This window comes from Podarcis tiliguerta (genome assembly GCF_965153285.1).
Source record: "Podarcis tiliguerta genome assembly, chromosome: 8".
In the NCBI taxonomy this organism is placed as follows: Eukaryota; Metazoa; Chordata; class Lepidosauria; order Squamata; family Lacertidae; genus Podarcis; species Podarcis tiliguerta.
Window position 1 is genome coordinate 9397366 of NC_139541.1, and position 22392 is coordinate 9419757.

The 22392-nt window shown below is 45.7% G+C and overlaps 2 protein-coding genes across 4 annotated transcripts in view; one reads left to right on the plus strand and one right to left on the minus strand.

Annotated features, from left to right (window-relative positions):
* The window catches only part of PTPN11 (protein tyrosine phosphatase non-receptor type 11), a 33710-nt gene extending 25390 nt beyond the window's left edge, over nt 1-8320 (minus strand). For all 3 annotated transcript variants that reach the window (XR_014514496.1, XR_014514497.1, XM_083454004.1), the window contains exons 1-2: nt 8093-8320; nt 916-1038 (exon numbers count right to left, since the gene is read on the minus strand). Coding sequence is in view for 1 of the 3 variants with exons in the window: in XM_083454004.1 (XP_083310130.1) it covers nt 916-1038; nt 8093-8106 (137 nt within the window). In the remaining 2 variants the exon portion in view is untranslated. The remainder of the gene's footprint in view (nt 1-915; nt 1039-8092) is intronic.
* A 2226-nt stretch (nt 8321-10546) lies between these two features.
* RPL6 (ribosomal protein L6) lies at nt 10547-21141 on the plus strand. Its single transcript, XM_083454303.1, has 6 exons — nt 10547-12541; nt 13287-13385; nt 16732-16875; nt 17111-17159; nt 18599-18783; nt 20938-21141. The coding sequence occupies exons 1-6, from the start codon at nt 12392-12394 to the stop codon at nt 21088-21090; spliced, it is 780 nt and encodes a 259-aa protein (XP_083310429.1). The 5' UTR covers nt 10547-12391; the 3' UTR covers nt 21091-21141.
* Nucleotides 21142-22392: the final 1251 nt, after the last annotated feature.

Genomic DNA, 22392 nt, shown 5'->3' on the forward strand with positions numbered 1-22392 from the left:
AAGGGACCCCGAGGGCCATCAAGTCCGACCCCCTGCAATGCAGGAATCCAGCTAAAGAATCCCTGACAAGATGGCCATCTGACCTCTGCTTAAAAATCTCCAAGGAAGGAGAGTCCACAACTTTCTAAGGAAGTCTGTTCCACTGTTTAACTGTTCTTGCTGTCAGAAAGTCATTCCTGATGTTTAGTCGGATGCTGATGGGAAGGGGAATCCAGCCACACTGGGAAGGCTGCAGGTTTCCCACCGCTTATCTAAATTATCTGATTGGCAGTGGCTCTCAAAGGCCTCTGAACTCAGGCCAGGCTCCCTCCTCCCGCTTCGCTGCCCTCTTCAGAAACTGGGCTTCTCAACCTCCAAAGGGAGAAAGGAAAGGGGTTGCTGGTTCACCACACAATGAAACTATGGCTATATTTGCATATATATACTCTAGGCCAAGGGGACGCGGGTGGCGCTGTGGGTAAAAGCCTCAGCGCCTAGGGCTTGCCGATCGTAAGGTCAGCGGTTCGAATCCCCGTGGCGGGGTGCGCTCCCGCTGTTCGGTCCCAGCGCCTGCCAACCTAGCAGTTCGAAAGCACTCTCGGGTGCAAGTAGATAAATAGGGACCGCTTACTAGCGGGAAGGTAAACGGCGTTTCCATGTGCGGCTCTGGCTCGCCAGAGCAGTGATGTTACGCTGGCCACGTGACCCGGAAGTGTCTCCGGACAGCGCTGGCCCCCGGCCTCTTTGAGTGAGATGGGCGCACAACCCTAGAGTCTATCAAGACTGGCCCGTACGGGCAGGGGTACCTTTACCTTTACCTTTACTCTAGGCCAATCACCTGATTAAAGAGGTCTTAGTAAGGTTGTCAAATGGAGACTGAATGGGACTGACCCGAGGATCTCCTGCATGCAAAACTCTCTCTCATAACTGACTCACCGAACTGAAAGGGTGAAGTCCCCAGGGTTGCTCTTGCTGGGCCGGGCCAGAAAGCTGCCATCTACTCCTCGTGTCAGCAGGAGGTTCTCTGCCTCCACTCCGGTAATATTTGGGTGAAACCATCTAAAAAGAGAAAGAATGGTGGGGAGTGATATAAATAGAAAGGAATGTAAGTTCTTTTTATATGCAGTAACAGAAGCAAGAATATTATTGGCCCAAAAATGGAAGCAAGAAGAGTTACCGACAATTGAAGAAGGGAGGATGAAGTTAGTGGACTATGCAGAATTAGATAAACTAGCAGGAAGGATTCGAAACCGGCGAGACCAGAAATTCAAGGAAGACTGGAGTAAATTTACCGACTATTAGAAAAGTAATTGTGAAGAACAGATGACATTTGTAGGGTTGCAAGAAGTTTTGTGAGGAGTATTATTAGAAGTATTGTAAAAATGGATGAGGGGGAGGATGATTTGTTAAGAGATGTAAAGGCAATATAAAGTTAAGAAATGCATAAGAAGTGGTTAAAACGGTGGATCATCAGAGGTGCTGATGGAAGTCCAAAAAGATTGTATAAGTGATAAGTTCTGTGGTACATTTTATAATTTATATGTTAAAATTAATAAAAGATACCATTAAAAAAAAGAGAGAGAGAAAGAATGGGGTCCCCCCGCAGCAAACAAAAAAGCCATGTTTTAGCAAACTAAGTCATTAGCAAAACCAAACAAATCCTCATACTACTAGTCCTCTTAAAACAAAAACATTCTTTACACATTGAATATGCTTGTGGCCCATCTGGTTCAATATTGTCTACACTGACCGGCAGCAGTGCTCCAGCATTCCAGACCAGAGCCTTCCCCAGCCCTACCTGAGACGCCAGGGATTGAACCCAGGTGCTTCTAAATGCAAAACATTGTGCTGCCACTCCTTTACTTTTGTGTCATCTATGGCGCGCTGAAGGGACGCGGGTGGCTCTGTGGGTTAAACCCCAGATCCTAGGACTTGCCGATCAGAAGGCCGGCAGTTCGAATCCCCGCCACAGGGTGAGTTCCCGTTGCTCGGTCCCTGCTCCTGCCAACCTAGCAGTTCGAAAGCACGTCAAAGTGCAAGTAGATAAATAGGTACCGCTCTGGCGGGAAGGTAAACAGCGTTTCCGTGCGCTGCTCTGGTTCGCCAGAAGCGACTTAGTCATGCTGGCCACATGACCTGGAAGCTGTATGCCGGCTTCCTCGGCCAATAAAGCGAGATGAGCGCCGCAACCCCAGAGTCGGCCACAACTGGACCTAATGGTCAGGGTTCCCTTTACCTTTACCTATGGCGCGCTGATAACCTGAAAGGAAAGAGAATCAGCCCACCTGCCATTTACAGATGCTCCCCTGCGGGGAGCACCTGATCGCCACAGGCGAGCAGCTGTCTGCATGCCTGAGTAAAGTCAATGCGATGGCAAGACTATGCAGGGCAAAATCTCCCTTCTCTCTCTCTCTCTAAGTTATAAGACTTTCATTTGTGGGAGAAGCCCCATGAAAAGGATTTGCATTGCCAACCGAGACTTCAAACAGAGTAAGACAAACCAACAGGGAAGGTACAACCTCATGCTTCACAAATGCAGCCGCGATAGCTGATGGGGAATCCACTCCTGCCTTTAGAAGGTTCAGCTCCAAAGGATTCCTCTGAAGCGTTGAGCTGGCAGACTTCGCAAAGACTCAACGCCATCCCAGCCTGGGAATACCTTGCAAGTGCCCTCCATATATCCTCTTGGTCTTAGCCACCCACAACCATCCTTTCCCGTGACTAATATAGCACCTTGCCAGCGAAGGCCTCCACGCAAACAGCACCTTTCACCCAGCGTTTGCCGCCTATGCTGTCAGTGCTGTCTGACTTATTTTTAGAAATACGGCTAACTTGAGCCAACATTTTGGCTTAGGCTGCACTTCCCACCCTGGGGCAAAGACTCGAGATTCCTGAAAAGCCTAATGAGTTATTATCATTGGTAATTAAGATATTTATATACTGCCACCATTGTGCAGGGCTTAGAGCAGGCTTTCTCAACCTCAGCCCTCCAGATGTTTTGAGACTACAGTTCCCATCATCCCTGACCACTGGTCCTGCTAGCTAGGGATCATTTGTAGGCCAAAAACATCTGGAGGGATGAGGTTGAGGAAGCCTAGTTTAGAGTAACAGAACAAAGTGCCAGGTCCCTGCCCTGATGAACTTGCAATCTAGATCTAGACTTTGGGGATGGGGGAGGCCAGCAAGAACCCTGGTTTAAAAAAAAATACTACCAAGAAATTCATGCAAATCGAATCGCACAGGGAACTCTACACTAGCTATGTGTGCTCCTCGGTTCTTCTCTCTCCCATTCTACCCCACTTGTCTTGGGCTTCCACCAGTTCAGTGGAATTGCTTCAGTTTTAAAACCAAACCACGGTTTCTCTGATTTTTGAACCAGCACCATCAGGGCATGCGGGGGGTGGGTGGGAATGACTTGTAAGTGTATGCCAAACCAGGATCTGAAGCCACAGCCCCTGAAGTTGGCTTGCAGTCCTTTGGGCCAAGGTGTGGTTTAGCATTAATCTAAATTGTCAATCCATGGTTTGAAATGTTGGCTGATATTTGGAATAGGATCCAGGGATCTTTGACAGTGGGTCTTGGACTTTTCATGATGAAAAGAAATGAATGATTCTGAGACACCGTGACTTGAAGCAAATAACAGAAAGTGGAGAAGACAGATGTTAGCATGGATTGAATGATTTAAACACGCCTCTTTTTTATGTAAGTGGCAGATGTAAGATCGGAAGTTTTGTTTTTGTATCTTTCTCAAATGTTTATTTTTCTTTTGTCTTTTAAAGCTTATTTTCTTTCTCTTTCCTCTCTTCTTATTATCCATTTCCTTCCTTATTTTCTTCTTTCTTTAGAGTCCTATGTCTGTGGTCTTTATTAAGGTTCTAATTTGTATACTCATGGGGGGGGCAGATAGCTGATGGAGGGCCCTGGATGAGAGACAGGAAAATGACGGCCTCCCAGGGTGAGAGGCTGGGAGGAGAAAGGAAAAAGTTCAGGTAAGAACTTCTGTGGGTGGTAAGGGCTAAGAATTTCTTTTAAGAGAGGACTTTTTTGTATTTTTTGTACCTGCTATTTTACTGTTTTATTGGGGGAGATAATAAAAACCTCATTAAAAAAAGGATCCAGGGATCCTCATGGAACGAAGAGCGAAACTATTCAAGCCACGTGGACCACAAACCATAGCTTAGAATCAATCATTATTTGTTTGTTTGTTAATTTATTTATAGCATTTCTATCCCACCCTTTACAGGACGCAGGTGGCGCTGTGGGTTAAACCACAGAGCCTAGGACTTGCTGACCAGAAGGTCGGCAGTTCGAATCCCCGCGATGGGGTGAGCTCCCGTTGCTCAGTCCAGCTCCTGCCAACCTAGCAGTTCGAAGCACGTCAAAGTGCAAGTAGATAAATAGGTACCACTCCAGCAGGAAGGTAAACGGCATTTCCGTGCGCTGCTCTGGTTCGCCAGAAGCGGCTTAGTCATGCTGGCCACATGACCTGGAAGCTGTACGGCGGCTCCCTCGGCCAATAAAGGGAGATGAGCGCCGCAACCCCAGAGTCGGGCACGACTGGACCTAATGATCAGGGGTCTCCTTTACCTTTTTATCCCACCCTTTAGGCAGAAACGTTCTCAGGGCGGCTTTCAAAAATCAAGTGTAAACCATGGGTAGAACAAACTCCGGTTGGAAATTAATCTGAACTGGTCAAAACCACATTTCATAAAACCTCACCAGACGTTCCTTGATGACAAAAAGGAATCAGCAACAGCAGGCAAGCTTCAGCTTGCCCATCACAACCAATCTACCAATGCTCAGCATCAGTCTTTGCCAACCTAGACTATAACTCCCACCAGGCTGACGGGAGGGCACCAAGTTGGCAAAGGCTTCTCTATATGAACCACTGAACATGCACGTCGGAAATTCCCCATCATCCTCTGTGGCCTTCAAGACTTCTGATAGACTTCTTCAGCAGGCAAGTTGATGCAAAATGGGGCTCCACTGCAGGTGGAACATGACCACTCAAGACTAAGTGAGTCTTTGGCTTCTTCAGGAAGGGAGGAGGCTAGAGCTGTGAGGGGCAGGGGGCAGCTTGAAAATCACTTCTCACTATTCCCCACACTGCCCATTCTTTTTCAATACCTCTTTTCCTCTGACCTTCTACCACCCACCAGCACAGCCCACCAGCAACATTTTTCCATTTCACAGATTATGAAATGTAAGCTAACAGCACCTGGCAAAATCTTAATGGCTGCCACAGAATTTTGTGGGGGTTTGGCTGTGGGATTTAAAGGAGCCATTTTGAAAACCTGAAGCAGAGACCATAAAAAGCCCCAGACTCAACCCATCTAATGGAACCCAGAGGAAGAATGGGAGTTCCGGCAGTCACTGGCCGAGGTGGCTGCTCTATTTGTAACTTTTGTCCCGAGGCTATCTGGGGCTCCAGGTATATTTGGCTCAAAGTGGGAAGCGGCATTTTGTCAATGGCCAAAAATAGAAGGATTTGGGGGTGTATCAAGTCAGCCGTAGGCCAACAAGTTATGCCGAGTGGTTCCGGAAATGTGATCGGAACAACAGCACTCAGACGTCAGACACTCATTTAAGGCTGATATACCACCCTGATTCTAGGGTCTGAGGCGGGCTATGCCATTTTACAAATACAGAGAAGAAGAAAATGGTGGCGGGCCTGCAGGAAGCATTTTTTTGAAATTATTTGCTAATGTAATCCAATGTATGACAGGTTATACCTCACCTATAATGGGGAATATAAGGAAATATAAAGGGTTCTTATCAATAAAACAAAATCAGGAATTAAAAATGAATATGCTTGGCAATGCTGGAGTAGAACTGGTATTTAAAAGGAACTGAGATAGCATCCAATCAAAAAATGTGACCAGGGGGGTATGGAATACAAAACTGACAAATTTTAGTATTGGGAGGTGTTTGAAACGAGCCAGACATCAGGAACATTTTGCACCTGGTTTTCAACCACTTGCGACCAAAATGCCTGGGCACTGTTCTCATTTGCCCATAAGACTTTAATGGCAGCCCTGAAAGATCAGACCAAAGCTGTTTCTGGTCCATCAACCTACTTCTCAGAGTTGGCAGAAAGATGACCACAAGACAAGGCAGCACATAAGCACTCTCTGTTGTCCCCCAACAACTGACATTCAGGACAGACTGCCTCTGAACCTGGAGATTTCACACAGCCATCACTAAAATAATGTGTGGAGAAAGTGTTTATCCAGCTCTCATAACATGAGAACTTAGGGCTGTCCAATGAGGTCAAAAGGACCGTAGGTGCTTCTTCATACATCACATAGTTAAAACTATGAAATTCATTACAAGGTGTAGTGATGGCTACCAACTTGTATGGCTTTAAAAAGGGTACAGTGGTACCTCGGGTTAAGTACTTAATTCGTTCCGGAGGTCTGTTCTTAACCTGAAACTGTTCTTAACCTGAAGCACCACTTTAGCTATTGGGGCCTCCTGCTGCCGCCAAAGCCTGATTTCTGTTCTTATCCTGAAGCAAAGTTCTTAACCTGAAGCACTATTTCTCGGTTAGTGGAGTGTGTAACCTGAAGCGTATGTAACCCGAGGTACCACTGTATAGACAAATTCTTAGAGAATAAGAATATCAAAGAACAGTCATAATAGCTATGTTCTAATTCCACTGTAGGAGGCAGAATGCCTCTGAACACTAGTTGCTGAGAATCACAAGCTGGAAGGATGCTGTTGCACTCAGGCTGTCCAGAAACATCTGGCTGGCCACTACGAGAACAGGATACCTTTGTTACAGCAGGCAACATTCCAGCAATACAAAAGTCTGAGTTTTCAACACTCCAATAACAGGCAAGCGAGGGGCACTATGACAGTTCAGTGACACATTCCAAATTGTTCAAGGCATCTGGCTGCCCATTATGAGTAGGATGCTAGACTAGGTGAGCTTTTGCAGGGTTCTTCTTCGGTTCTTAATTTGCCTAAAATCCGCTTCTACAGCTAGTGGTCACCACCCCATATGGCAGTGGGAAATTTTATTAAGACATTTCCACCCTACCTTTTAGGGCTTCTGGGAAATATTTAAAACACAGAAAACATCCAGCACAGCAAGATACAGATTCATAGTTTAAAATTCCACAAATTAGTAATGCATTGCACGAAGAAGGATCAAAAACAAAACAGCCAATCACATTACCAAAACAAGAGAGCAAAGAACAGGCATAGACATTTAAAGTTGATAGCCACATCTTGCAGTGGGGAGCTTTTTTGTGAAGAGGCAGGCCAGATCTGCACCATGCCTTTAAAGCACATCCAACACACATTTAAAACACATGACTTTCCCCAAAGAATCATGGGAACTGTAGTTTGCTAAGAGGGAAACTTTTGATGTATGGTGTAGTAGAGAGAGGTGAAGTGATAAGAGCACACTGAATTATGCAAAAGATGAGAGAGGATGTAGATTCCCAAAGCCACCTTTCCTTGGAACATGGGTTGCTTGGCTGCCCGTGAACCTTTAAGCCTTGTAAAGCCCCTGGCTTATATGTTCTGGGAACATCGTTGTTCCTGGCCTCCCAAGTCCCTTCCCTCCCCTACACACAGTCCAGCACAGTCCCCACAAATCTCTGCAGCTGACTCGGCCAAGGGATCTGGCTGCCGACCCACATCAAGCACACATTCAAAGCGAGCACACCATGACTTTCCCCGCCCCCAGAAGGAATCCTGGGAGCTGCAAGTCCAAACACACACAGAGAGAGCTACAATTCCCAGCACCCTGGGCAACCTACAGTTCCCAGGACTCTCTCATGGGCTTTAAATGTGGCGTTGCATGTGCTTTTAAATGCATGGTGTGGAAAGGCAGAGTACGAGCTCGCTCTCTTCGCCAGCCTTGAACTGGGGGCTGTCTTCATTGCAGGGGGAAGGAGCCCCTCTGCTTCTCCGCCCCCCCTGCCCCCGTATAGCCTGTCCTGCGGCAATGGAAAGGCCGCCCCCCACCTCACCCCACCCCACTAAGGACCTGAGGGATTGGGGCTACCCCCCGTCCCCATAGCAACAGCAGTGGGGAGGGGCCAAGCCCCCTTCCCCCACAGGAAGAGCGGAGGGGCGGGGCCTGCCGTTCTTCCCCGCTCACCTCCTCGAGGTCATCTTTCCGTCTCCGGCTTTCTCACATGGGGCCCCTTCGCCTCACGGGGAGCCCGGCCCGGGAGGTGGGGAGCAGAAACCAACCCGGGCCCGGCCGCATTCAGGGCCTGGGAGGGAGAGCCACACAGAGCAAAGCGTCGCAGCCACTAGCGCGTCACACGCCCGCGACGCGGCGGCGGCGGGGCCCGCCCACAGTGGAGGAAAAGGGACGCCTCCTAGAATGATCATAGAGACAGCCGAGGGTAGAGAGGCACGCAGCCTCGAGTTCTAGTATTCATTGGGAAGCAGCCGCTCTTGGCGGAAAGCTCTAGACAGCAGCGTTTCTATGGTTGGCACCCTTTCCATACTTGCATGTTTTTTTCTGCTAGTTTGCAAATCTGGGTGGTCCGGTTACCAGCGCCTGATGTGAATGATTTGCAGATTTTATTTGCATGCCTGAAAGCTGTAGCAGAATTGCTGCAGTCCGTGCTTTTTGCAATTTGGCTTCACTGCTTGAACTTGTCCTTACATCTATATCTGACTGTAGATTCAGGTGGGTAGCCGTGTTGGTCTGACGCAGTCGAAATAAATAAAAAAACTAAAAAATTCTCCAGTAGCACCTTAGAGGCCAACTAAGTTTGTTCTGGGTATAAGCTTTCGTGTGCATGTGTATCTGAAGAAGTGTGCATGCACACGAAAGCTTATACTGTACCCAGAACAAACTTAGTCTCTAAGCTGCTACTGCACAATTTTTTAGTTATTTTATTTATTTCGACTATATCTGACTAACTTCCTAACTTCATATATCTGATAAAATCTACTCTCGATCATGAATACTCAGGCCAATAATAAGTGTATGAGTCTTTAATGTACTATTTTACAATGTAGGATATGAATATAATATATAATGTATTTTAATAATTTAGAATTATTATACATTCCATAATTTACAAAAATAATATTCATCCATATATCTTCCAGTAATGAACAAAACACAGCCAGCTTTCAACAAACATGATATTCAGAGAACTGCCAATTTTATTACATTTACACCCCACCTTTCTTCCATCACGAAACCCAAAGTAGTGGTTCTCAAGCCGTCAGCTATCCAAAGCACCAACCAAAAGCTCTCAGACCACACTCTCGGACCAAAAATTTTGTTATTTATATTGTGTTATGATAAAAGAAGGAAACGTATCATAAAGCATGTTTTATGACAGATGGCTCCTTTTGTAATGTTTTGTATTGCTGAATAGGAAAACAGCAAAGACTCTTGTGGAACCCTGAAAACAACCAAGTGTGTTATAGTACAATATAAGGCAGGTATGTCCGAAGTCTGTTTCGGGGGCCTAATCCAGTCCGCCGGTGGGTTTAATCCAGTTTATTTCCTGGGGTATAATCCTAAAAATACCTCAACAACTTCAATCCTAAAAAAATGAACAACTTTGGTCGGCCCTCACAGCCCTTCACTTCATCAAATCTGGCCCTCTTTGAAAAAAGTTTGGACACCACTGGTGGTTTTCATGAACTGCCCGTAGTACTTCCCTGTGACCTGTAGGAGATTTTCTGCTGCAAGCTCCAAAGATCTCAGAAACATGTTCTGCAGTAACTCGGAGCAGGGCTTTAATGTGGCTGTCCCTGTTCTTTGGAAGAGCATCCCTGTTGAGATTGAAAGGCGCCCATTGTCTACACTTTCCAGAAACTGTTGAAGAGGGTTTTTTTGTTCCAACAGGCTTTGTCAACTGGATAAATGGGTCTTTACCACTACAGTGGTACCTCGGGTTAAGTACTTAATTCGTTCTGGAGGTCCGTTCTTAACCTGAAACTGTTCTTAACCTAAAGCACCACTTTAGCTAATGGGGCCTCCTGCTGCCGCTGTGCCGCCGCCACACGATTTCTTTTCTCATCCTGAAGCAAAGTTCTTAACCTGAAGCACTATTTCTGGGTTAGTGGAGTCTGTAACCTGAAACATACGTAACCTGAAGCATATGTAACCTGAGGTACCACTGTAGTGTCCACTTGTTTGGATTTTAGTCTGGTTTTAAATGCATTTGCTGTATGTGTGTTTTTAACTGGTTTTATGGTAAATTTATCTTATGTGCAAATCGTCTAGAGACGGTGGTTTAGAAGGCAAGTAATAAATTAATTGTAATAATGAAGATGTCGATCCAGTGTACAGCAACTGGGGGAAAGGCAAATTCCATGCTAAGGACCATTAGGCAAGGAAATTATATCATGCCTGTCACACAGCCGTTTATACTCCTTTCGGAATAGCAGCTACGACCACAAAGTTAGTTGGCATCCGGCTGCCTCGGGAGACAATAGTGGAGTGAGCCTTTGGGGCTGAAGTCAAACTGTGGGAAGGTTACAGCACAGTAAACTACATCCCCCAGAGTGCCCTGGGTCGCGCGCGGTGACGTCACGCCCGCTGTCTCTTTTGCGCCGAGGTCCCGGATATTGCCTCTTTTTCCCTTCTCCGAAGGTAAGTATGGCGTCGTGGTGGCTTTTCGCTCCTCAGGCCGGCCGTTATAATCCGCTGCCATCCGCCTTAAAGAGGCACCGAGCGAGGTGCGGGTAGGAGCAGGCTCCTCGGCGGACATGCGGCGGGTGCTGCGAGGCTGTTTTTCTGGTCGGCGGGGTGGGATTCCCCGGCTGGCGCCGCCGGAGTTTTAGGCCGCCGCGGATCCACTCGCTTGGCAGGCCGGTTGTTTGCAGGGGGCTGCCGTATTGCACCGAAGAGGCGCCCGGCTCGGAGGAGGAACACGTGTTGTCACTGTTCTTGGGTGTCTTGCGACGGGGGGTGGGGGAAAAGCATCTCCGACCCAACAGGTCGCTTGAAAGGTTTTTCAACGGGAGGAGCTGTCGGCTTCTTAGCCGCACGATCTTGAGTCCTTCCACGAGCTTGCAAATGCTTCTCGCCCTCTGGGGATGGTCGTGGCTACGTGGGAAACACTTAATGCGTGTCTCAGGTGTTTCTCCAGGGTCGCGCTCGGCCCATCCTAATACTGTCTCTTCTAGGCCACGATTTCACCAGCCTCGATGTGTGGAATGTTTTGTGGATGGTCCTTTATTGGTGCATTGGGTTGGGTCTTTGAGCATGAGAAAAGGGTCGTGTGTTCAAGTCCGACCTGGGAATGTCTCTGTAGACCAGTTGGCCAATTATGACTTTTGTCACCTCCTTAAAGCTTCTTTTTAATAGTCAGCTAACCTCTGATGCCTTATTTATGAAAAGCAGGAAAGTGCCAGTCGTGAAGTGGGCATTTTGTCTAAATATAATATTTTTTAACCTTTTGGACCAGTGGGGAAGAGTGTTGCTTGCAGGTTTTCCCATCCAGCAGGTTATTCTTCTGTTCTTATAATTCGTTGAGGAGAAGGCTATCAGTGGTTGCTAGCCATGATGGCTATTCTCTGCCTCCACAGTTGGAGGCAGCAATGCTCCTAACGCAGGAGGGGAGAGGGCTCTTCTGTTTTGGTCCTGCTTGCAGGCTTCCCACAGGAATGTGGTTGGCCACTTTCAGAACAGGATGGTTCCAGCACGCTCTGTTTATATTCTTAAAACAAGCCTTCCCTCTCCTCTTCTGGGAGACTAGAGCTGTAATCCTACCTAAGATTGCTTGGGAAAGCTATCATCAATTACTTTGGCGTTGTTATAAAAAAATATCAGCTCAGGGGGTAAGCTTCATGTACATAAGCTAACTGAAGTACAGAGTTAAAAGACCAAAGGGAGACCGGTGCAATATATCTAGTGTAGCATAGACATCAGTGGTTTCATGGACTCCATATATTCAGTGCACATGGCTTCCCCCCAAAAATTCTGGGAACTAAAGTTTACTCCACACAGAGCAAAATTCCCAGCACCCTTAACCAATTACATTTCCCAGGGTTCTTTGGGGGAATTTGTGTGCTTTAAACGTGTGGTTGTGTACGCAGCTAATATTGCGACGTAAGTTTTTGTGGACTACAGTCTGCTTCATAATAGATAATTGCCACCACATACACGTATGTGTGTGTATCAGATTATACCTGAAAGTTATGATAACACTAATGGAAGAGGCCTGTTATCATTAAAGAATGTGGTCTTTGTTTTAGTTCCATGCTACTACTGTAGCTCGTGTTTGAGATTTCAGAATTATTCTTTATCCCAATGAAGCAGTGTTGTATTGATTGTAACTGTTGTGCGGTGTTGAGGGCTAGAAACTTTTTAAAAATAAAAAACAAGCTTAAATGTCCTTTTCCATTGTGCGATGCTGTTTTCCTTTTTCTTGCTTACGTTCTGCAATTTGCTAATGTTGATTTCTCTGCTTTCTAGATGGCGGGCGAGAAGAAAGCAAAGAGGGTTCGGAAGGTTCATGCCAGCCGCAACCCAGTGCTGGCCCGGGGGATCGGGAAGTATTCCCGGTCTGCCATGTATGCTCGGAAGGCCATGTACAAGCGCAAGTACAAAGCTCCTGAAACTAAGGTAGGGGGAACTAGCAATCTTTCAGAGCTCATAGTAGGTAGAGCTGCATAACTTACAAGCTGCCATTTAACATACAGAACATTTGCTGGCATGCAGCTTGATGAAGGCTTTTTAAAAGGGCTAGATAGATTTCATTTTTACCCTGCTGTTCAGTGGAAAAGGAGAAGGAATGAGGAATTCCTTGGACACTGGCTCTTATAAGGATCTTCCTGGCGTGGGGAGGGGAGCAAGACCTCTGCAGCGTTCTCTTTTTTGACCAATTGTTGGGGCCCTTACTGTGATGTACTTCCTGGGAGTCAGGGTGCACATCCTCCCAGTGGCTCTGGGTCTGACGGCAGATGCCAGAGTTTGCTTCCCTTTAATTCTGCAATACCTGGGCAACTGATGAGGCTGGATGTTCTTCCACCTGTGAAGGGAGGAAGAGGGCTTGTAGTTGCACCTCCTGTGGCTGTTGAATGACGTCAGGTTGGTCTCCCTGTAATAATAAATCCATATCTCAACAGCTGTTGGCCATGTTGGTGACATTGAACCTCCACATTTAAAGGCAGTGTACCTCTGAATATCAGGTGCCTGGAGCAAGCAAGAGGGGAGGGCTCTTGACTGGGCTCAGCTTTTGTGGACTTAGAGGCATCTGGCTGCATCTCAGCCAGATTCTAAGTATGAGGCAGCAGAGCTTCTCTTCTGCATTGTATTGAAAGGTTGTTTGCAGATATATTTTTTAAGTAGTGTTTTGTTTTGTCTTCAGATAGAAAAGAAGAAAAGAGAGAAAGAGCCAGCTACTATCACGAAGCCTGTTGGAGGTGATAAGAATGGAGGCAACAGGGTGGTCAAACTTCGCAAAATGGTAAGAACTTGTCTGCAAGCTGGTGCACTGTAGCGGTTAATGCTTTCAAGTTTGAATGTGCCAGGTCTGGTCTCAAATTACACCTTCGCTATACACTTGCTGGCTGACCACTTTCCCTCTTCCTGTTGCCACTCCCACGTAGTAAACGGGGAATAAAAAGCAGGTTACAGCAGAAATTTGGGGGGGGGTGTCAAGCTACAGGTGCTTGCATGTCATCTATTAAATGCTGCAATTCCCTTATGAATAACTGAGCACAGCAAAAATTAATCAGGCTTGAAAACAGTCATTTGCTTTGGGGGAGTACATTCTGCCTAGTGGGGGCTAAGTGCAGCCAGAGTACAGATAACAAAAGTTGGTTCTTTTGTTCTTTTTAGGCATAACAGATGACTTAATCTGTGGGTAGGCTGACTAGTAAAAAAACCAAAACAATACTTTAGACTAGGGTGTTCTCAGTGCTACAGTTCTCTTCAAATAGCTTAATTTTTCCTCTCAAAGAAATTTGGCTGCTTCAACAGTCTGTATGGCAGCACTGGGCCATGGGTAGATCAGGATCTACTGGTAAATCTCTGGAGAATTTGCAATAGGTTGGCAAGGGCTTTAGGTTCCCAAGTACCCTACTGGACAACAAAGCCACTTTTGGGCTACTGAAGTGAAGTAAGTGAACCAGGAGTGGACTTTTGCATGGAATCATTCTGAGCTCCATCCCACGCTGTTAATGGTACAGAAAGCAAATTCTTTGGCTCAGAATGTGCTAAGAAGCGCCCTGTTTTTAAATGATTATTGATACTATTTTTATAAAACAAGAAAGGTGAATCAAAGGGAGGAGGGATGCAGCAATGTGTATCCACACATAAACAAGCATTTTCCAGCTCACAGTGCTGCTCCAGGCAGATGTATCGGGATACACAGCAATATACATCTGATTACAAAAAAGTCAGTTTAGGCATATATACAGTGGTGCCCCGCAAGACGAAAGGGTTTTCCGTCTGCAGAGGCACTTCGCAAGACGAATTTCCCTATGGGCTTGCTTCGCAAGACGAAAAATGATGAAAAAAATTGAATTTTTTTTTGCTCCAAAACCCCTTATTCTGAATCGCTAAGCTGCTAAAAGCATTTTAGCAGCAAAACCGCTAATCCCCCACCCCTAAAAAAGCCGTTTTTAGCCCTTAAAGTGCCAATAGCGCTAATAGCGCTACTCTGTCAATGGGCTTGCTTCGCAAGACGAAAAAACCGCAAGACGAAAAGACTCCCGGAACGGATTCTTTTCGTCTTGCGAGGCACCACTGTAGTTCAATAGATGCTCACTATCCAGAACATGCTCTCTTGCGATAGACTGCACATACAGATAAAATGGCTTCAGCAAGGTTCTCGCTCTATTACTTGCTTAACAGTTGGCAGAAGTTTGTCCATCTGGTGTTATAGGATCAATCCCTTTGCAGAGGGCCCTTGGATTCCTTCGTATGTTGTCTTATCTGTTAGCTTCCACAACAATAGAATGTAGTTCAAAATTCTATAGAGCCAACCATGCTTTCTATCCTGTACTACTGAACTATTATATTTAAATCAGGCAGGCACCTTCAGTGGCACTCTTCAGCACCTGCTAAAGAGACATGTTTGTTTATAAAGTTGATATGGGTTTTATTCTGTTTTTAGTCTGTTTCACTTCTTGAAGGTCTTAAATGGTTGTTAATTTTTTTCTTCTAATTTTATTTGCAAACTGCTTTGAAGTATTTTCTAAACAAGCAGCGTGTAAATTTTTATGAAATAAGATACATAAATACCATACATGCCTAAGATACTTTGGTTCTTCATCCCTTCTGTTTCCTGTTTTAAATTTTGTTGTTCACTTCGTTTTGTACCTGTTGAAAAACAACAAAATAGTTAACAATAAAAATAAATTATAGAGGTATGCCTGAACCTTAAAGGAGTATTTAGTGCCATATTATTGAAACCTATAGCCTTTTCTCAAAAGAAAGCAATTACAGCAGGGGTCAGGAAGCGTTTTCAGCAGAGGGCCAGTCCACTGTCCCTTAGACCTTGTGGGGGCCCAGACTATATTTTTTTGGGGGATGAGCTAATTCCTACGCCCCACAAATAACCCAGAGGTGCGTTTTAAATAAAAGGACACATTCTACTCGTAAAAACACGCTGATTCCCGGACTGTCCGCGGGCCAGATTTAGAAGGCAATTGAGCCGGATCTGGCCCCCAGGCCTTAGTTTGCCTACCCTTGAATTACAGGGTGTGACAAAATTTGTATGTGCCAAATTTGACTGATCTGTGCAGACTCACCAGCTGATAGCCAACTTAGTAATATTGGATCAAGTGTAATTTAACTCCGACTGAAACCTTCATCTCAGCACAGTGCTTGTGAAAACTTCAGTAGAATAGTAGCATAGCCTCTGTTCTTTAATTCTACTTATGTGTCTGAAAGGGGAAGAAGATCCCATGAGCCTGAAACCTGCCCTCTCCTCCCGCTGTGTGCAGGAAGGAGAATAGCATGATACTACGAACATATCTGGACTTGACTAATTAGGAATGATACAGTGTCCTGCTGCTGTTGCAGTATGATTGTGTAAAACATGTACCAATGATCACTGGTGGTCTGCATAAATGTTGCTACCTGTAGCAGGTGACACTTGAATCAAAACAACCGCCTGTTTATTCTCTTGTTTAAGCCACGGGGGGGGGGGGGGTATTCGTCCCTCTCAGTATTGTCAGACTCTATCTGCCATTAACCCCAAACTGTATGATCAGTGAGTATTTGCAGTCCAACAGACAAGCGGCAGGCCACACCTGTTGTAAAGTATAAGTGAGAGTTGAATGTTGAAGTTAGGCCATACAGTGTGGTGAATGCTTGCCTAATGTTCTTCCTTTGTAATAAGATACATTCCTACCATGCAAATAACCTCAAAAACAATTTGAGATTTGTGCAGAGAATTATCATTAAACATTGCAGTATCCATTTTCACCCTTTCTGTGCAAAGTAGAAAAAGGCCCTTATCTGTGCAGGTGTCCACCTGTCTGATTTTGGGCTCTGTAGGGGTGTTGTCTGTCTTTGCTTTGATATGTTTAAAGACGGATCAATGGAAAGCTTCGTAAGCAGCTTTCTTTAATTGCATCGGTGCTGTGATGCTTTGCTGCGCGAGAACACATTCAGATCTATAGGTTTCAGAATTGGTTGCATACATGCCAGCACTGTATGCTGGAGAGGCTACTAGACCTTTGGGCTGTTGGGCTAACACATGGCTGGGGTTTTTCCACATCAAGCAAGAATGAGTGCTTGGAAGAAAAGGGGTGCTGAAGTCAAAACAAGATTGCAAAAGCTAATAATTCCTCTCCTTTCAGCCAAGGTACTACCCAACGGAAGATGTTCCCCGCAAACTCCTGAGTCATGGCAAAAAGAATTTTGCCCTACACAAGAGGAAGCTGCGGGCTTCGATAACCCCAGGAACTGTTGTGATCCTTCTCACTGGTCGCCACCGAGGCAAGGTAAGGGGAACTCTGTGAATGACCCTTATGCTGAGCCATTATCTGTTTCTGTAAAACAACCTGCAGTTCATAAACCATGGCTTCAGATTGTGGTTGTTAGTAGTAAGCGAGCCAAAGTTCAGCTATGGGCAGCTTACAGACATAAGGTTAAACCATAGTTTAGCATTATTTGCAGGTGATTGGTGTTCCTTCACCCTGCTTACAAACTTACAAACCTTCTCTGTCTTGTTTTTAGCGTGTGGTCTTTCTGAAGCAGCTCGGAAGTGGTCTGTTGCTTGTAACAGGTAAGCTAATCTGACATCGACAGCTAGGTCCTATAACATTTGCTGTCCTGTAATCTCTGCTCAGCTGGATTAACTATTTGATGCATTTTGTATGTTGGGACTCTTAAATAAATTTCATTTCCTTCATTAAAACAAATTTGGGGTGAAAGTAGTGAATATAGAAAGTACACCTCAAATATTACCACAATAGTAAAGACATAGAGCTCTCTGACTTTTCAAAGAACTTTGCTAACTACCGTATTTTTCGCTCTATAACACGCACCCAACCATAACACGCATGTAGTTTTTAGAGGAGGAAAATCCATAGGCATGCCACCCGTAGGCATTCCCTCCATAACACGCACAGACATTTCCCCTTACTTTTTAGGAGGAAAAAAGTGAGTGTTATGGTGCAAAAAATACGGTAGTTGTAAACCTTACACCAGGCATGGGGGACCTGCCACCCAGCAGATGTTGATGAACTGGCCATGGACCAAGCTGGCTGTGGCTGGTGGCAGTTCAGAGTCCAGCAATATCTGGAGTATCATGTCATACAACAGCCCCTAAAGGTGAATCACTATTATCCCACATGATGTGAGTGCAGGGACTGAGTTTGAGAAAGAGTTCCATTTGGTGACTTCGTGCCAGGGGCAAGGTTCAAACTGGGGACTTCCCATAGCTACTGACGTTTCCCTTTCTAAAAGGGAATTTCCCTTATTCTGAATAAGATTCCTCGCAAGAAAAGGGAAAAGTTGACAGCTGTGACTTCCTGATTCTTAGCTATACACACTTGGGAACAAATTCTGTTGAACTCAGTGGAATGGATATCCAAATAGACTTGTAGCATACTAGTTATCCCTCAGCTACATTTCTTACAGTGAACAAATAATGGAATCCCATTATTGTGTGGTGAATCTTAATGGATTTTACCCCTCATATCCCTTTTTTTGCATTTATTGCTTTTTGCACAGTACTTTCTAAAGCAGTGTGCACTGCTTTAGAAAGTACTGTGCAAAAAGCAATAAATGTCACACCCAAACTTGACAAATGGCACTTCCAAGACCCAAAGAAACCACACCCCAACAATATCTTGTGCCTCTTCTGAGTTCTATTTACGTTTCCTTTTTTTACCCTGAAAGCCACTCTGGAAATTCTAGAACTAAGGTGGAGTAGCAGGTACTTGGCAATAAATATGTATGTATGTATGTATGTATGTATTTAAAAAGTGTGTTTTCCTGTCATTCCCAGGCTGTTCTGCCAGTTTCCTGTGCTGGCTACATTTTTCTTGAGAGTATAGAATAGCTGGATTCGCTTGTTTTGTTTTTCTTGGGGGTTTTCAGTTGATTCCTTTGAGTAGAGCAGCAACGCTTGAATGGCAGGAAAACACATACCAGCCCGGCCTTTTCCTGGTGCCTCAAGGCCACCGTATGTCATTCACTTGTCCTGTGTCTTGCCTGCAGGTCCCCTGACCATCAACCGGGTCCCCCTGCGCAGGGCTCACCAGAAGTTCGTCATTGCCACTTCAACCAAGGTTGACATCTCCAGTGTGAAACTTCCAAAGCACCTCAGCGATCTTTACTTCAAGAAGAAGAGGCTGCGTAAACCCAAACACCAGGAGGGGGAAATTTTTGACACTGAGAAAGAGGTGGGTGTGTTTTCTGGGTGAACGAGGTGGGCCAAAGCGTGTCTGTCTTGAGCACCCATGAGTTAGCAAATCTTGGAGAAAAAACAGATGTAGATTTGCAGGCCACCAAATCTTTGTACAGTGGTACCTAGGGTTACACAAGCTTCAGGTTACAGACTCCGTTAACCCAGAAATAGTACCTCGGGTTAAGAACTTTGCTTCAGGATGAGAACAGAAATCATGCTCTGACAGCGCAGCGGCAGCAGGAGGCCCCATTAGCTAAAGTGGTGCTTCAGGTTAAGTACAGTTTCAGGTTAAGAACAGACCTCCGGAACAAATTAAGTACTTAACCTGAGGTACCACTGCATTAACAAGTCCCCAGCAGGACAAACAATATCCCCCAGATAGCATGTCAGAGAGCGGTTTGGCCCCACCTGACAACTCGAGTAACACCTTGATTAGAACAAACTGCCAAGCTCTGCTGTTGTTCAACTTGTTTGCTCTAACCACAGAATGTAAAATATCAGAAGGGGACCTGAGAGTACTTTGTATGTATCTTTGATATACCTAAGTTCATGATATTTACTGAATGAAGAATATACCAGGCTAAAGTGGTGCTTCAGGTTAAGAACAGTTTCAGGTTAAGAACGGACCTCCGGAGCGAATTAAGTACTTAACCCGAGGTACCACTGTAGTGACTCTTGGGGGACTGCTGAACAGAAGTGAGTCCAGCATTGTGCATTTGACTGTTGTGATGGTGTTAGTGTGATATATACAGTTTTCTCCAACTTTGGGCCCTTTGCATGTTTTGGATTCCAGCTCCCACTGCCCTGGTTAGCAATGATGGAAGATGTAGTCCAGCAAAATATGGGGTGGTGGCATTAGCACAGTTGGGCTGTGTACCTCCTTCAGAAAAAGATTTGCCTTCCACATAATAAATAGGACCAGATTTTAGGTGAAGATTTTATCCTAAGCTTGCAGTAAACAAAATACCTTCTATGGCAGGGGTCAGCAAACTTTTTCTGCAGGGAGCCGGTCCACTGTCCCTCAGATCTTGTGGGGGGCCGGACTATATTTTTCTGGGGGGAAATGAATGAATTCCTATGCCCCACAAATAACCCAGAGATGCACACATTCTACTCATGTAAAAACACCAGGCAGGCCCCACAAATAACCCAGGGATGCATTTTAAATAAAATGGCACATTCTACTCATGTAAAAATGCGCTGATTCCCAGACCGTCCATGGGCTGGATTTAGAAGGCGATTGGGTTGGATCTGACCCCCAGGCCTTAGTTTGCCTACCCATGTTCCATGGGGATTCATTGGCTTGCAGAGCTCATGCTCGTCTGCTACCTTTTTATTTTATTTTTTACAGAAAAATTAGCCTTTAATCAGATAGCTTGGTTGGGAGGGAGGGCAGCCCAGCACACAAACACTGCTGCTGCCTGTTGTCCTGTGCCCAATTCTTTTTCCTAGACCACGACATACACACAAGTGTGCCGGTACAGGAAGTGAGTTTCCCACCATTGATGGGGAAATAGCAGCCTCTGCTGCTGCTCCCCACCCCCAAGGGAGCTTTTGACAAGCAGAGGAGTTTGAGAAACATTATGTGAAATGACATTGGCAAGCATGTAGAGAGGAGGTTTTGCTATTTTAAAAAGAATTAAATGTCACCGGGTGTATTGAAGTACAGTGGTGCCCGCAAGACGAATGCCTCGCAAGACGGAAAACCCGCTAGACGAAAGGGTTTTCCGTTTTGGAGGTGCTTCGCAGGACGAATTTCTCTATGGGCTTGCTTCGCAAGACGAAAATGTCTTGTGATTCCTGGGGGTTTTTTTTCGCTCCCCACCCCCTTTTTCTAAGGCACTAAGCTGCTAATAGCCTTTTAGCAGCTAATCCGCTAATCCCTTAAGCCTTTAATAGCCGCTAAACCGCTAATAGCGCTAATCCGCTAATGGGCTTGCTTCGCAAGACGAAAAAACCGCTAGACGAAGAGACTCACGGAACGGATTCTTTTCGTCTTGCGAGGCACCACTGTAGTTCTTTGCATCCTGGTCCACAGCAGCAGCCTAGAGGAAGTGGGAGGTGTTGTAGGCCCTGGGGAGGCTCCCTGTTAAAGCAAAGAGCACTAAAGGCTGAACAAATTGGTTGACGTGCTGTCCTGCTTTTTCAGAAATACGAGATAACGGAGCGGCGCAAGGCGGACCAGAAGCACGTGGACTCCCAGCTCTTGCCCATCATCAAGAAGGTGCCTCAGCTGCGAGGCTATTTGCGTTCAACATTTTCGCTTTCCAATGGCGTTTATCCTCACAAATTGGTTTTCTAAATTGTCTGGAGACACCACAGTAAAGTTTGGAGAAAAAAGAACCCTACAAAATAGTTTCACTGGTCGTACTTCCTTTCTATAGAGTTTAATTCTGCTTTATCTTGACTTAAAACAGCTAACTATCCGAATACTCTTTTGCGGGGGCTGGATGGAGGAAGGTGGATGGTGTGGCATTTCTTTTTGACAGTTGATTAGCCCAGGGAGCTGTTGTTTTGTTGTTTAGTAGTGTCTGACTCTTTGTGACCCCATGGACCAGAGCACGCCAGGCACTCCTGTCTTCCACTGCCTCCCGCAGTTTGGTCAAACTCATGCTGGTAGCTTCAAGAACACTGTCCAACCATCTCGTCCTGTCGTCCCCTTCTCCTTGTGCCCTCAATCTTTCCCAACATCAGGGTCTTTTCCAGGGAGTCTTCTCTTCTCATGAGGTGGCCAAAGTATTGGAGCCTCAGCTTCACGATCTGTCCTTCAAGTGAGCACTCAGGGCTAATTTCCTTAAGAATGGATGCGTCTCCTCCAGCACCATAATTCAAAAGCATCAATTCTTCGGCGATCAGCCTTCTTTATGGTCCAGCTCTCACTTCCATACATCACTCCAGGGAAAACCATGGCTTTAACTATGGAGGAAGCTGTACCAGAACTTATTTTCCTTTTCATTCTCAGTAGACCTACGCTGGGAACCAGCAGTCACCTTATGGATGGCACTCTTCCCAACTGCCCTCCTTTCATTTTGAAAGGCCTTTTTCAAGTGGGCATGGTCAGAATTTTTACACTCCCATTTCAGTAAACTGAAGGAAAGTCTGCATGGGTGATTCAATAAGGAGCGAGGGAGCTTTGGGCTTTGTGGGCTGTGTGCCTACATGTCTCCAAAATTGCAGTTTGAGGCCTGATCCTGAGGGTTTTAACATCACAACCACACACTGCGTCCTTTGCTATTTATACATACATTGTATACATTGCATTTAATTCTGGGTTTTTCTTTTGTTTTAATACCTAAACATGATGTAGCATATTGCGGGTAGCTGTAGAGAGTGAGATAATGGCTGGACATAGTTGTTGCAGAATCTTCCTTTGTCATCTATTTGTTCAGTAAGATTTATATGCTGCGTAAAGGCAAAGGACCCCTGAAGTTAACTCCAGCCGTGAATGACTCTGGGGTTGCGGCCCTCATCTCGCTTTACTGGCCAAGGGAGCCGGTGTTTGTCCGCAGACAGTTTTTCCAGGTCATGGGCTGGCATGACTAAGCCTCTTCTGGCAAAACCAGAGCAGCACACGGAAACGCCATTTACCTTCCCGCTGGAGCGG

What these genes read in the sequence shown, in the direction of transcription:
- RPL6 (XM_083454303.1), top strand. Translation starts at nt 12,392, where the DNA reads ATGGCGGGCGAGAAGAAAGCAAAGAGGGTTCGGAAGGTTCATGCCAGC. An exon ending in ACAAAGCTCCTGAAACTAAG is followed by an intron (nt 12,542 to 13,286) that starts GTAGGGGGAACT and finishes TTTTGTCTTCAG; the next exon opens with ATAGAAAAGAAGAAAAGAGA. An exon ending in TGGTCTGTTGCTTGTAACAG is followed by an intron (nt 17,160 to 18,598) that starts GTAAGCTAATCT and finishes TCTTGCCTGCAG; the next exon opens with GTCCCCTGACCATCAACCGG.